Genomic DNA, 14,122 nt, shown 5'->3' with positions numbered 1-14,122 from the left:
CAGGAACGCATATAATCTTTTTGTGAGCAATTAAAGATTTACATAGGGTATAGGGGTATATTTCTATCCCCTATCGGACCCTATGATGAATTATATATGTCGAGTTTAATCCAATTTTCTCAAATTCAGAATTAAACCACCAAGTTCACACAAATTAAGTGTACGTTAATTGTGGAAATAAATAAAGCAATATAATCCATTTAAATATTCCATCGAACTATGAATTCAAAATCATGAAATAACAAGTTTAATAATAATTACATGGTTCATCATCACCTAGTTGTAGAAATCTAGCCTATCATGATAAAAATAACGAAATCTAACAAGTTTTGAATAAAATACATCACCGGGTTATCAAAACTTGAAGAAATCTTGTAAATCTTCGCATCAATTCTTGTTCTTGCCTTCAAATCCTCTCCAAGATGAATGTTTTTGCCTCCCAATTCATTCCTGCGGCTTCTGGATGTTTATTTGCTATTTAAACCCGTCGAAATTAGGTTACAAAAGGATATTTGCTATTTAAACCCGTCGAAATTAGGTTACCAAAGGAGTTACAATCATATAAGGAAACTGCAAAAATCGGGGACAAGTTATACCTATGCGACCGCATAGGTATATGAAAAATGGCGTTTTTAATCCCTGGAGGGTCATCCGCGACCGCATAGGTTTTATACTATGCGACCGCATAGTAGAGCGAACTTCTAATTTGAGTCATTTTGATCCTCAAGTTTCATTCCTTCACTCCTTAACCTCCTCTCTTGTTTCTAGTTGCTCCAATGTTCCATTATAACTTCCAATTGGTACTTAGCTTGACTAATTGCATGATGTTCATCTGGTCAACTTTCAGATAATTGTAATTTGGTCCCTGAACTTTCATTTTACTCCAATTTGGTCCTTTTTCGGCTCTTTTCTCCTGAATTTCACTATTTCCATAGAATCACCTACATTGCATGAATTTGACAAAATTAAGTAACAATTCAATCATTTTACTTGTATTTAAGTCATGTTTATGATATAAATAAGAGTGCAAAAACACACTTATCACTTAGGCCCTGCCTCTCTATCCAAGAACAACATTTTCTGGATCAAGAAGCGCCTGGGCGATGATTTGCTATTCAAAATTTTGTTCCTGTCATCCACACATTGCAAAATATGGTGCCTAGGCGCCATTTGCTGGTTCTTTTCCCTGACTTTGGCATCTTTGTTCACTTTAGCATCTTTTTTACACCACTTTACCTAACTTTTAAAACAATGCTAGCAAATACGTAAAAAAAGGTTCTATATTCATAAGATTTAGCAAATAATGAAATTAAAATTGTGTAAAACTTGTGAGTAAAAACACACTAATCAACTCATATACAATGTTTAGGGAAATAAATGGGCCAAACAATGTACAAACGGAACATCGCCAAGTGAATAGATTGAGCTTCTAATTTTGGGTCCCATCTCATACTATTACTCCCTTATTTCAATTCTCGGTCGAAGTTTATGAAATTAAACTTTAACGATACAAACATCATGGGCCTAGACTTATTGGGTATCAATAAAAAGTCAAACAAATTTTCACCTTGATACCTAATAAACCTACAAGCAAACAACACCAAGTTAACACTTGCCTAATCAAGGTATCCAAATAAAAATGAAAATCACAGACCTTACCAGTGTCTTGAATCTGAAACACATACATACCTACTACATGTGCTCACTAAGGGCAAATAAATGATCTACATATGCTACCAATGCATAAATTATCGCAAGAAAAGATCCCACCATAATTATCCTATACCACTATCCACGTAGCTCGTATCTAGATAACAGACCTATCCTCTCCTTGCATATGATGCAAACTATATCGGTCACTCCTTATGCTTAACTAGTAAACCACTAAAGATCACAAGTCAGTGGGATGTTCCTCTATCACCTTTTCACCTTAAACTAGGTAAATAATGGGTCTTCACCGAACAGTGGTGATGAAGTGTCACCCTCTCACTTCACCCGTTCCGGATTCTAATAGATAGATTATTTCAAAATATTTAATCACCTCATCTTACCTCTTGTGGTCAAAATAACAACCCTACACATCCATCGTACATGTCACTAATATACCCCTTAGGTATCTATTCTTTATATTACAAGTTGACCTACTTACTACTAATACATCTACTAAAGTGGTTATCACACCCAGTATCAAACCTCACAATAGCAATGCTAACCACTATGCATGTAGCATGTTACACATAGTAACACGATCACTCTTAAATTCATACAAATGTACACACTAAACATAATGAGATGTAACATAAATAATACATCAAAATCAAGCAATCATTCGTGCGAATAGGATTTCACATGCAAATGTAAATACAATAATAGGCACAAGAAAATTTATTATTAAATTAACCTCACTCGAGTTATAACTAGACATAGTAGCAACGTTCGCCTCACCTCTCACATTTTCTTTCTGTTTATTCTTCTTTTTAGGACAGCCTCTTATAAGATGTCCAGACCGCAGCGATAACATTTACCGTTTGCTCTCGACTTAAATCTCCAACTTTTACCCTTCTTTTTATCACTCTCATTACTCGAGTCACCATTCGAGTGACCACTGTCTTGATTTTCTAGATTCCTACCATGCCAAGCTTGAGGTCCACTTCTCGTCATGTGAACCTTACAATTTCTTCTCCCTTGTTTTTATGCTTTCAACTCCATATCCTTACTTCTTAAGGGGTCTATAACAATATCAGGTGTTAAAGTTTCACTCTCATACATAATAACATTTTTCACATCTTTATAAGTATTAGGAATAGTATTCAACAAATAAAAGCTTTATCTTATTCAGACACTTTCTCACAATTATTAGCAAGTCTTGAACCAATTTGTTAAAAGCATCCAGACAGTCATCCAGATATTTAGAAGAGTCAATTTTGAAATTGAAAAAACTTTCAAGTAGAAATAGCAAATTTGGAGTGGATTTTAACAAATAAAGATCCTTTAATTTTTTTCCAAAACTTTAAAGGAGAATCGTGTTTACCAACTTTTCTTAAAACGTCAAAAAAGTGAAAAATAAAATAAAATAGAATTATAAGTCAATTCACCTTTTCTTTTTTCTCATCTTCAGTTAAAGTTGCAGAATAAATTCCATCGATTACTTTAGAAATTTTTTGTTGACTAAAAATATATTTTATTTTTTGTTATCAAATCAAAAAATCACATTTACCATTAAAAATAGCCATCTCAAAACTTGTTATCATTTTTATTCAAAGTAAAGTAGAGGAATGAGTCACGCACAATACATCCATAGGGCCATAATGTATATTGTTCTAGATGCTTAGGGTTTTCTACAATTCACGATCTCTGATTAAGAGAATGGTTAAACGGGTAAAGTCTAGGTGATAATTTTAACAAGATAATCAATGCAACAAAAGATAGAAATCACAAAACAATAAAAAAACCAAAAACTGAAGATATCAAAATTAATCGGCAAATAATTCTTATGTTCTAGCAACAAGCATTGGTTATCCCACATGTTAATCCCAAAACCTAATAGCCACCACATGAGATAGCTTATTACTTCGAAAAGTAAATGGTTACACCATATGATAGCCTTAATTGTAATAATAATAGAGAAAGAACACGATACCGAACTGACTAATCTTTTGGTCCGTAAGATTAATGAAAGATGAGAAATTTACAACTTTAAGGCCACCACTATTTGCACTAAAGTTGCAGCAACGCAGAATCGACAACCAAACGACCAAGGGTTAAATTGTCCAAAATCAGTCTATTGTTCAGAACAGAAAATGAACACCATCGATATGTCCGCAGAATAGCCTGGAATATTCTATCTCCAAAGACTGTCCTAGAATTCCGCCTTACAGGCAACCTAGTGTTCTGCGTGTAACCTCATTCACCGCCGTATCGGAGGTCGCACAAGTCGATCCTTCGACTTCACCTTGATGCAATATGTCATGGATTCGTCAAAAATTTAGAATGCAGTCGTAGATTGGGTAGTTTTCAAATATTTTCCATCCAAATGGGACCATTTAAACCATAACATTAAATCATAATTAGCTCTAAACTGTCCTCAACTCAACATCCATCCGAAAATATTATTACTTAAAATCATTTTTTAAAGTATTAATTAAAACACACGGACGTTAGCATCTGGACAGATATAAAAATGGATTTCATTTGAAAAGTAAAAGGTATATTTTATGGCTAAAATTTAGGACCAACTTATCATCTATTAAAGTCAATATAGTAATGGAATTGGTACTCCCAATGCCATCACTAGTACAAAAAAAAGCTATATATTTAAGTGTGTCAGGCATTACTATTCATTTATATTTATAAACAATAAATAGGTATTGTGTATATGTGTGTGTGTGTGTGTGTGTGTGTGTGTATATATATATATATAATTTTTTTTTTAATAATTTTTTATTTTTTACTGCGTTATTAGTTTGACACTAGTTAGGTTTTGATTTGATTTCAGTGGACAAACATAAATGGAATAAAATTGTCATATACATGCCTTTTTTACATGCCTTTTTTCCCTGATGTACATACATTCCATTTATTCTTGTAAATGGAATGGAACAGGAAGAGCTCCCGTCATTCAAATCAAATCACTTCCTAAAACTGTATTAAATAATTCCCAATTGACATATGCAAACTGTCGATGAGTTTAACAAAACCGTGAATTTCTGCAAAAATCGCCATCCAACCCACAAATCCATCAAGTTTCTGGGTTACACCCCAGATCCTTATTACCTTATCATTTTTATTAACTGGTTTGCACTTAGGATCTATCTACCATATCCATATTCTTGAGTTAGAACTAACCCACCCTAAAATCGTACTTCCATAAATGGCAGCCGTAGTCTTTCCCCTGAAACGTCAATTTCATCGACATGCAGTACAAATATTACAGCTACAATGTCACAATCTAGCAGTACTTCGCAGTCACAGGCGGCAACGGGTGGTGGTCCACCAACCGAAGCTGCCAATTTTGGCGGCCACCCGGTTTATCGTGGGGTGAGGCGCAGAAAAAGTAGTGGAAAGTGGGTATCTGAAATCCGGGAGCCGAGGACACCAAATAGAATATGGCTTGGGTCTTATCCTACTCCAGAAATGGCGGCGGTGGCCTATGATGTGGCGGCGCTTGCTCTCAAAGGTAAAGAAGCTGAGCTTAACTTTCCAAACTCGGCTTCCAGTTTGCCTGTCCCGGCCTCCACCTCGCCGCAGGACATTGCGGCAGCTGCTGCTAGTGCAGCCTCGGCAGCTGCTGCGGCGGCCGACGCTATTGGGAGTGTGGAAAATCCAGCGCTGCAACCTGAAGATTTGGACGTAAATGAGTTCATCGACGAGGATTTGATCTTTGATATTAGCCCTCCGCGCTATGATCTTACTGCTAGTGCAGCCACCGCAACTGCAGCGACGGCCGATGCTACTGGGAGTATAGAAAATCCAGCGCTGCCACCTGAAAATTTGGACATTAATGAGTTCATCGACGAGGATTTGATCTTTGATATGCCTAATGTTCTTAAGAACATGGCTGAAGGAATGCTTATTAGCCCCCCGCGCCATGACCTTGCTGGTGAAGACACACCTGCTGATGAAAATATACAAGATGACAATTTGTGGAATTATCCCTAATTCATCGATCATCAGCATCTCTATCTGAAGTGGCATTTTCTTCAAAAGTGATTACCAACAAGAATAAACAAAATGTGCATAAAATAGGATTTTGGAGTGTTTTGCATGCTTGTTCACGAATTTCTTGCAAAGAATTTGGCTTGTGTTGGAAATTAGAAACTCTTAACTCTATAATGTTGAGAGTAATAAAATGGCCAAAAGAAAATATGTACATAAAAATAATTTATGAAAGTTCACCTTAATATGAGATTATGTCATTTTTCACCTTATAGTAATTTATTACGTTGATATTTTAAACCTTAATAATGGACTCTGCGTAGCAACAATAATTAAGCTCCACCACTTGACAGTTTCTTCATGCAATGCCAAACAAAGCAAAGGCAAAAATCATGGTATGCTTTCATGTTCGTTGTCGATACAATTTCAAGTGGATAAAAAAGAAAAAAAAAAAGAGACTACATTATTGTGAGAGCATGCAAATTGAATCTGTTCTCTCCAATTGCTACAATTCATTAGGCCACTATTTGGTGAAAATTAAAATCTAGATTTTAATCTAAGTTAAAGTCAGCAATTAATTTTAACCACACATTTCATGAGACCCATAAAATTTTAAACTTTACATTTCATCAACTTTAATCAAAATCTATTAAAATTCTAATTTTAAACCACACCAAACAAGGGCTAAATATGTCTTAACAACAGTACTTGCTATACTAGCTCTAGGCTCATGATTTGAAGCCCACATTTTAGTCATCCAAATAACCGAATGGAAAAGCATTTTTATCTCACGAACACAATATATTCATGGATGAGCAATTTGGTTAGAAAAAGGTTAGAAGAGACAACTCTCATAATAATATGAGGTTGCAAATTACTGACCACTTTCGTTTTGCAAATTGCCCAGTGATCGAGAAAGAATTTATACAGTTGATTTTTAAAGATTCTCAACAGTCAATAATGCTGACACTGCTTACACCAAGTTTCCATAATTAAAATTATTCCCTTAATAATAAGTTTAACATTTTGAGTGCTTAGAATTGAATTAAGGTAAAAGAGCATGTTTGGCCAATTATTGGTGCATTCGGCAAGTGGCAATAATGTTGGTAAAGTCAAGATTGTTGATAATTAAAGATCAAGAAACTTCTTAAGCACCACAAAAGCCTAATTATAATCTCCATTGACTGCACTTATCTTTCATGCCTATCCTGTTCATGCACCCAGATGATGACATATGAGCTTTTCCCATATTTATTTGGTGCTCCTTACCATTTTCAGCAAACAAAGTGACAAGCAATAATCATCTTTTTCAAGTTGGCCTTTCTGGACTGTGACCGAACTTCAAAAGCCCACCCAAAATGTAAATTGGACTTCCAGTTTGTAGCAAAAATTTAGTCCTGGGAAATTTTGGTAATTGTATCATTACTGAAAATTATTTCATCATTTACTATGTTACGTTTACAAAACCAAAAATACTTGATTAAATGTAAAATAATCTCGAATCTACCTATTTCTTAAAATATAATATTTCCAAATATAATAATCTCGAAGATTGAGTACATTGTTGATATAGATATGTCCCCTATCTGAATAAAAAATTACGGCTCTCTACATTTCTATTTGGAGCTTAAGCGTAAAGATGCATGCATGACGGTCTATGCATTACATGTAAGAGTGGTAGAGATCTTGCCAAATATACCAACGGAGTATAGATTGAACCCTACAAAGGAGATTGATGTGCATATAAATTGGTGCAATGATTCACACATTCTATGTTCTGATATTTCAAAACAAATTCCAAATTTGAATGATTATATTTCCATCATTGACATATCACAAATTGAGGCATGTATATGTGTTGTTTGGTGTTGTATTTGATTTTTGTTTTCCTTAAAAAAAAGTTAAACATGTAAGTTGGGTCTCTTCGATTAACCTGGGGATTGAGGCTTCAAAATATGGCTGAATTGACTCATCATGGAAAAACCAAATCAATTACCCGTGTCAAAAATTGGTTTGGTCGATTTTTCCATTTTTTTATTTTTTATTGAGGCATGGTCAAATTTTGTATAACAATAAACTTTTTTTTTCCCGATTTTTAATTTGTTGAGTAACATTAGTTCTGACTTAAATTTTAAATTTGTAAACAATGTGGAAAGATTGATATGATCTCCATTTATTTTTAAATTCTAGCTCTTTAATCTTTATTATTTCTATAGTAGTGTAATTATATTATTAGTATATGATATTTTATTTTATAGCTATTTACAGGATCTTTCTATTGTAATTGACAAACTAGGAGGCGTTTCTTCAATTATTTTATTAAAATTAATTAGGTGTGTTTTAATTAGATTAGAGCATCTTCAATGTGAATTGCTTAAAAAATTGTCACGTAAATAGAAATAGACATATCTGAAAAATCATATTCAATTAATCTTACGAAAACTTTGTTAAGTTGATATGACAAAAAGAAAGAAAGATATTATATAAAGCTCCATTTAGATGTGAATACTCTGTTAGACATGTGATCCAACATTTATTCAAGTAATCAAAGGAAGGAGAAAATCGAAGACAAAATATTTATCCTTTTTTTTTTTCTGATTTTAAAGTATTAAATTTTCTCTTTCTCTTTCTTCTTCTTCTTCATTTTATTTATTTTTTGTTTCATCTTGACAAAAGACGAGATGACAAACATATTAAACTTGAAGATACAATCCATTCGAGTCCAATTTTGTGTTTGTGTCTATTCATTATGCCAAGTAGACTGCAATACATAAAATGTATTGAAGATTCTTGCTATTTTTTTTATTTTTTTTAGAGTATTAACAGATATGATATTGTTTTTCTGTGGAAAATACAGTAACTAGGACAAAATATTTAGGCCTTTAAGCCTTTAACCCCAACATATATTTTCCCTCCGTCTCTAGGATGCCTAGTGTAGCACCCAAGTCTAGATATTCTTGATTTAGAAGTGTTAATATTTAATTACTATTTAAAATTATAAATGCGGAAAAGTAGAAAAAAATTAATTTCTGAACATAATAACGGTGAATTTAATTGAACTCACAATAATTTGCAAAATTAATAAAATCCTAAAGTTCCTTTTCACAGAAATTGCAAAGAGAAAACTACATATTGTGAAATGATTTATTTTAAAACAATTCTAATAATGTGAAAAGATTCAAAGTATTTTAATTGAGAAGTGATAAAATATTAGACATGGATAGTAATCAGTTCATCTCATCCCAAGCAGTCACCTCAAACTGTTTAGCTATATATTATCATACGAAAATAAGAGAATAATGTAAATGAGCAAATGTAACTTAACCTATGCACGTGATGCAAGTTTATAATATGCGTTCCTATAAAAGAAATGACATTTAAAAATTCATCTTTTTTCCTTATCATTTCTGGATATATCAATTCATAATGTGAGATAAAATTAGGAATCAACTTATGCAATAGAGTCGATCCACTAAAGTCTTAAGCAACGGTGTAGAATCAGATTCCAAAGATAGTAAGTCTTTATTTCTTAAGTAGAAAAATTAAATCAATAATGTGAGTTTAGTACTCTAGTGTATTATCCGGAAAAACAAGATTCAGCGGGCTGTTATTATTTAGACCCACTAAATTTAGTGTCAAAAATTGGTTAAATTATAACAATATTCAACATTCAACACTCGGCATTAGTCGGATGTGTCGACCCCACGTCCAATTTTATACTCATACCTTTCATGACATAGACATACAATTGAAAAACTCTAGTGAGTTTCCACTATTTCAATTTTTGGGTGGTTTGGTTTCGAATACCTTTGACGACATGAAGCCTGTTAACAAGACAAGGACTTCGATAGATGAGTTTATGACTATTACAGATCTAGGCTTTACGTTTATAGTTTGCTCCTCTGGCTCTCCCTAATTTGGATGTTATCTAGTTTCCATTAAACTAGGTTGGTACAAGGTTAACATGAAGAGGTTGACTTTTAGTATCCCGGCACTTCTTGTTGAGGAGAGGTGGTTAGTAGTTGCAGAGGTTTTGTCAAGGGTTGTTTTGCCATCCCTCTAGGTGTCTGCTATGCTTTCAAGGTTGAGTTGGCGATTGTTATTCATGTAATTGATTACATTGGGACCCTTGGTTGGAGGAGACTTCGGAGAGCGATGTAGCCATTTTACGTCCATGTTTCAAAAGGTTATATGGCGCTAGTGTGTCCCATTCAAGAAGGATGTTTAGGTTCATTTTTTGTTGATAAAATCACTCCCAATTGATCTTCAATCACGGTGCAAAGCAAGGTCAGTTTATCAACCACGAGGTTAGTCCAACAATCAAAGCTCAAACCCAAATCACTTGTGTTGCCCTTTATTTCCTAGCTCACAAAGGACTCAAATCGACATAGGAGTATTCCACAAAAGAGGGTGGCGATTGTTACAACTCACAAAGAGATAGATAGGAAAGGAAAGCAAGCTCAATAACTCACGGTTTCATAGAGAAAACAGAAGAAGCAGCGGCCTTCAATTCTCTCAAATTACACACACCAAAAGCACGATTTTTCCATAACAGGAGACAGTCCGTGTTGTCAATTTTTGCTATTGCAGGTGTACGATATCGTAACAAGTAATTTAGTGGATATTTGAGTTTGGATTATCGTTTTCATGAGAACTAAACATTAATATTTAATCTAATATTTCTAATTCCTATTTGATGAAAAAAAGTGATTTTTGATCTAAATACTTGAATATAGCTAGATGCACACAAGATAGTTTTAGAATTCAAATATGGAATAGATATTAGGGCACAACAATTTCATCTATTGATAACTTTTAAATCGTAATTCAAGATTCATCATCTAGTATAGTGTTCGATCGAACTCTCCTATTATATTCAATTGAACTCTCCTATTATATTCAATTTATCTCTCTAATTCAATTTCATAAATCTATGCAAATCAACCTTAATTAAACAAGATATTAGTTCTAAGAATACATCTAATGACCGTAATAATTAGTATAGTTATATCTGCAAGTTATATTAATTTACCGAATTTTACTACATGGTATAAATCTCAAACTCACCTTTCGATTCGTAAAAGATTTACAAAATCATCATATTAGTGATCAAGTAATACGACGCATTAAACTCATAGCAAAATCAACACTGTAAGATAAAAGAATAAGAATCTAGAATAAAAGAAATAAAGGGTCTCAATAAATTATATTGTTTGCCCTAATAGAAAACTTAGCTACTCATAATAATGGAAAAAAAACTAAATATTTGCAGTGGGTACATTGCCGAGTTTTAAATTGAGATGTAGAAAAAAGGATGAATCTTGCACCAAGTTCTCTTCTTGCCTCCAATCTTGATTTAGCTCTTAATTTCTTGATTTTTCTTCCTTTTGATTTTCTCTCGAATTCTCAACTTGTATCTTGTGCTTTTAAATGTGTGGAATCTCTTTTAAGTGTCTCCATTCTTATATTTATACTCCCCCTTGTGTTTTTCCCAAATTTGAAATATGGGCTTTTCAAGGGCCAAAACGGTGCAACCCTAAAGCATGCGGCATGATGCCTAAGCACTAGAGAGCAACACCTAAACGCCGTGATTGAATTCTGAGTGGCACTTAGTGTTCGCGAAATATTTCTTTCGATTTAAATTACCGCAAGTGTACGGATCGTGACAAGTAATAAAGTGGACTTTAAAAGTCCGAGTATCATCCCACAGAGAAAGAGTAGTTCAATTTTATTTATTTTAGCCTTAACCGAAACTAATTGAATTAAGATGAATTTTAGAATCAAAAGCTCTAATTTTGGGAGAAATCCCCAAATTGAAAAACCCTAATTTCAAATCAACTTAATGAATGACTCAATTACGAAATCTTATGAAAATAAATGAAATGTATTGTCAATTTACGAAAATCTATGTAAAACAAATGCACTAGGATCACGAATCCCCAAATAATTACTAATTAAACCCTAATTTCACAATTTTGATAATCCAATAAGAATTTGACAAATCAATGCTCCTAAATCTATTCAATACTCTCTCTCGAGATGTATTGAACCTATTCTCATAAATCACCAGCCTATATCTCTATAACGGATGCAATTATACAAGAACGCATATAATCTTTTTGTGAGCAATTAAAGATTTACATAGGGTATAGTGGTATATTTCTATCCCCTATCGGACCCTATGATGAATTATATATGTCGAGTTTAATCCAATTTTCTCAAATTCAGAATTAAACCACCAAGTTCACACAAATTAAGTGCACGTTAATTGTGGAAATAAATAAAGCAATATAATCCATTCAAATATTCCATCGAACTATGAATTCAAAATCATGAAATAACAAGTTTAATAATAATTACATGGTTCATCATCACCTAGTTGTAGAAATCTAGCCTATAAAATAACGAAATCTAACAAGTTTTGAATAAAATACATCACCGGGTTATCAAAACTTGAAGAAATCTTGTAAATCTTCGCATCAATTCTTGTTCTTGCCTTCAAATCCTCTCCAAGATGAATGTTTTTGCCTCCCAATTCGTTCCTGCGGCTTCTGGATGTTTATTTGCTATTTAAACCCATCGAAATTAGGTTACCAAAGGAGTTACAATCATATAAGGAAACTGCAAAAATCGGGGACAAGTTATACCTATGCGACCGCATAGGTATATGAAAAATGGCGTTTTTAATCCCTGGAGGGTCATCCGCGACCGCATAGGTTTTATACTATGCGACCGCATAGTAGAGCGAACTTCTAATTTGAGTCATTTTGATCCTCAAGTTTCATTCCTTCACTCCTTGACCTCCTCTCTTGTTTCTAGTTGCTCCAATGTTCCATTATAACTTCCAATTGGTACTTAGCTTGACTAATTGCTTGATGTTCATCTGGTCAACTTTCAGATAATTGTAATTTGGTCCCTGAACTTTCATTTTACTCCAATTTGGTCCTTTTTCGGCTCTTTTCTCCTGAATTTCACTATTTCCATAAAATCACCTACATTGCATGAATTTGACAAAATTAAGTAACAATTCAATCCTTTTACTTGTATTTAAGTCATGTTTATGATATAAATAAGTGTGCAAAAACACACTTATCACTTAGGCCCTGCCTCTATCCAAGAACAACATTTTCTGGATCAAGAAGCGCCTGGGCGATGATTTGCTATTCAAAATTTTGTTCCTGTCATCCACACATTGCAAAATATGGTACCTAGGCGCCATTTGCTGGTTCTTTTCCCTGACTTTGGCATCTTTGTTCACTTTAGCATCTTTTTTACACCACTTTACCTAACTTTTAAAACAATGCTAGCAAATACGTAAAAAAAGGTTCTATATTCATAAGATTTAGCAAATAATGAAATTAAAATTGTGTAAAACTTGTGAGTAAAAACACACTAATCAACTCATATACAATGTTTAGGGAAATAAATGGGCCAAACAATGTACAAACGGAACATCGCCAAGTGAATAGATTGAGCTTCTAATTTTGGGTCCCATCTCATACTATTACTCCCTTATTTCAATTCTCGGTCGAAGTTTATGAAATTAAACTTTAACGATACAAACATCATGGGCCTAGACTTATTGGGTATCAATAAAAAGTCAAACAAATTTTCACCTTGATACCTAATAAACCTACAAGCAAACAACACCAAGTTAACACTTGCCTAATCAAGGTATCCAAATAAAAATGAAAATCACAGACCTTACCAGTGTCTTGAATCTGAAACACATACATACCTACTACATGTGCTCACTAAGGGCAAATAAATGATCTACATATGCTACCAATGCATAAATTATCGCAAGAAAAGATCCCACCATAATTTTCCTATACCACTATCCACGTAGCTCGTATCTAGATAACAGACCTATCCTCTCCTTGCATATGATGCAAACTATATCGGTCACTCCTTATGCTTAACTAGTAAACCACTAAAGATCACAAGTCAGTGGGATGTTCCTCTATCACCTTTTCACCTTAAACTAGGTAAATAATGGGTCTTCACCGAACAGTGGTGATGAAGTGTCACCCTCTCACTTCACCCGTTCCGGATTCTAATAGATAGATTATTTCAAAATATTTAATCACCTCATCTTACCTCTTGTGGTCAAAATAACAACCCTACACATCCATCGTACATGTCACTAATATACCCCTTAGGTATCTATTCTTTATATTACAAGTTGACCTACTTACTACTAATACACCTACTAAAGTGGTTATCACACCCAGTATCAAACCTCACAATAGCAATGCTAACCACTATGCATGTAGCATGTTACACATAGTAACACGATCACTCTTAAATTCATACAAATGTACACACTAAACATAATGAGATGTAACATAAATAATACATCAAAATCAAGCAATCATTCGTGCGAATAGGATTTCACATGCAAATGTAAATACAATAATAGGCACAAGAAAATTTATTATTAAATTAACCTCACTCGAGTTATAAC

At 33.6% G+C, this 14,122-nt stretch overlaps 1 protein-coding gene across 1 annotated transcript; it reads left to right on the top strand.

Annotated features, from left to right (window-relative positions):
* Positions 1-4,548: 4,548 nt before the first annotated feature.
* Positions 4,549-5,843, top strand: LOC111384082 (ethylene-responsive transcription factor ERF024-like). Its single transcript, XM_023008305.1, has one exon. The coding sequence runs from the start codon at positions 4,939-4,941 to the stop codon at positions 5,656-5,658; it is 720 nt and encodes a 239-aa protein (XP_022864073.1). The 5' UTR covers positions 4,549-4,938; the 3' UTR covers positions 5,659-5,843.
* The last annotated feature ends 8,279 nt before the right edge of the window (positions 5,844-14,122 follow it).

Source organism: Olea europaea, unplaced genomic scaffold (genome assembly GCF_002742605.1).
Source record: "Olea europaea var. sylvestris unplaced genomic scaffold, O_europaea_v1 scaffold2837, whole genome shotgun sequence".
Lineage (NCBI taxonomy): Eukaryota > Viridiplantae > Streptophyta > Magnoliopsida > Lamiales > Oleaceae > Olea > Olea europaea.
This window is presented reverse-complemented; position numbering and strand designations above follow the sequence as displayed.

Coding starts and splice junctions, on each gene's coding strand:
- LOC111384082 (XM_023008305.1), top strand. CDS start 4,939: ATGTCACAATCTAGCAGTACTTCGCAGTCACAGGCGGCAACGGGTGGT.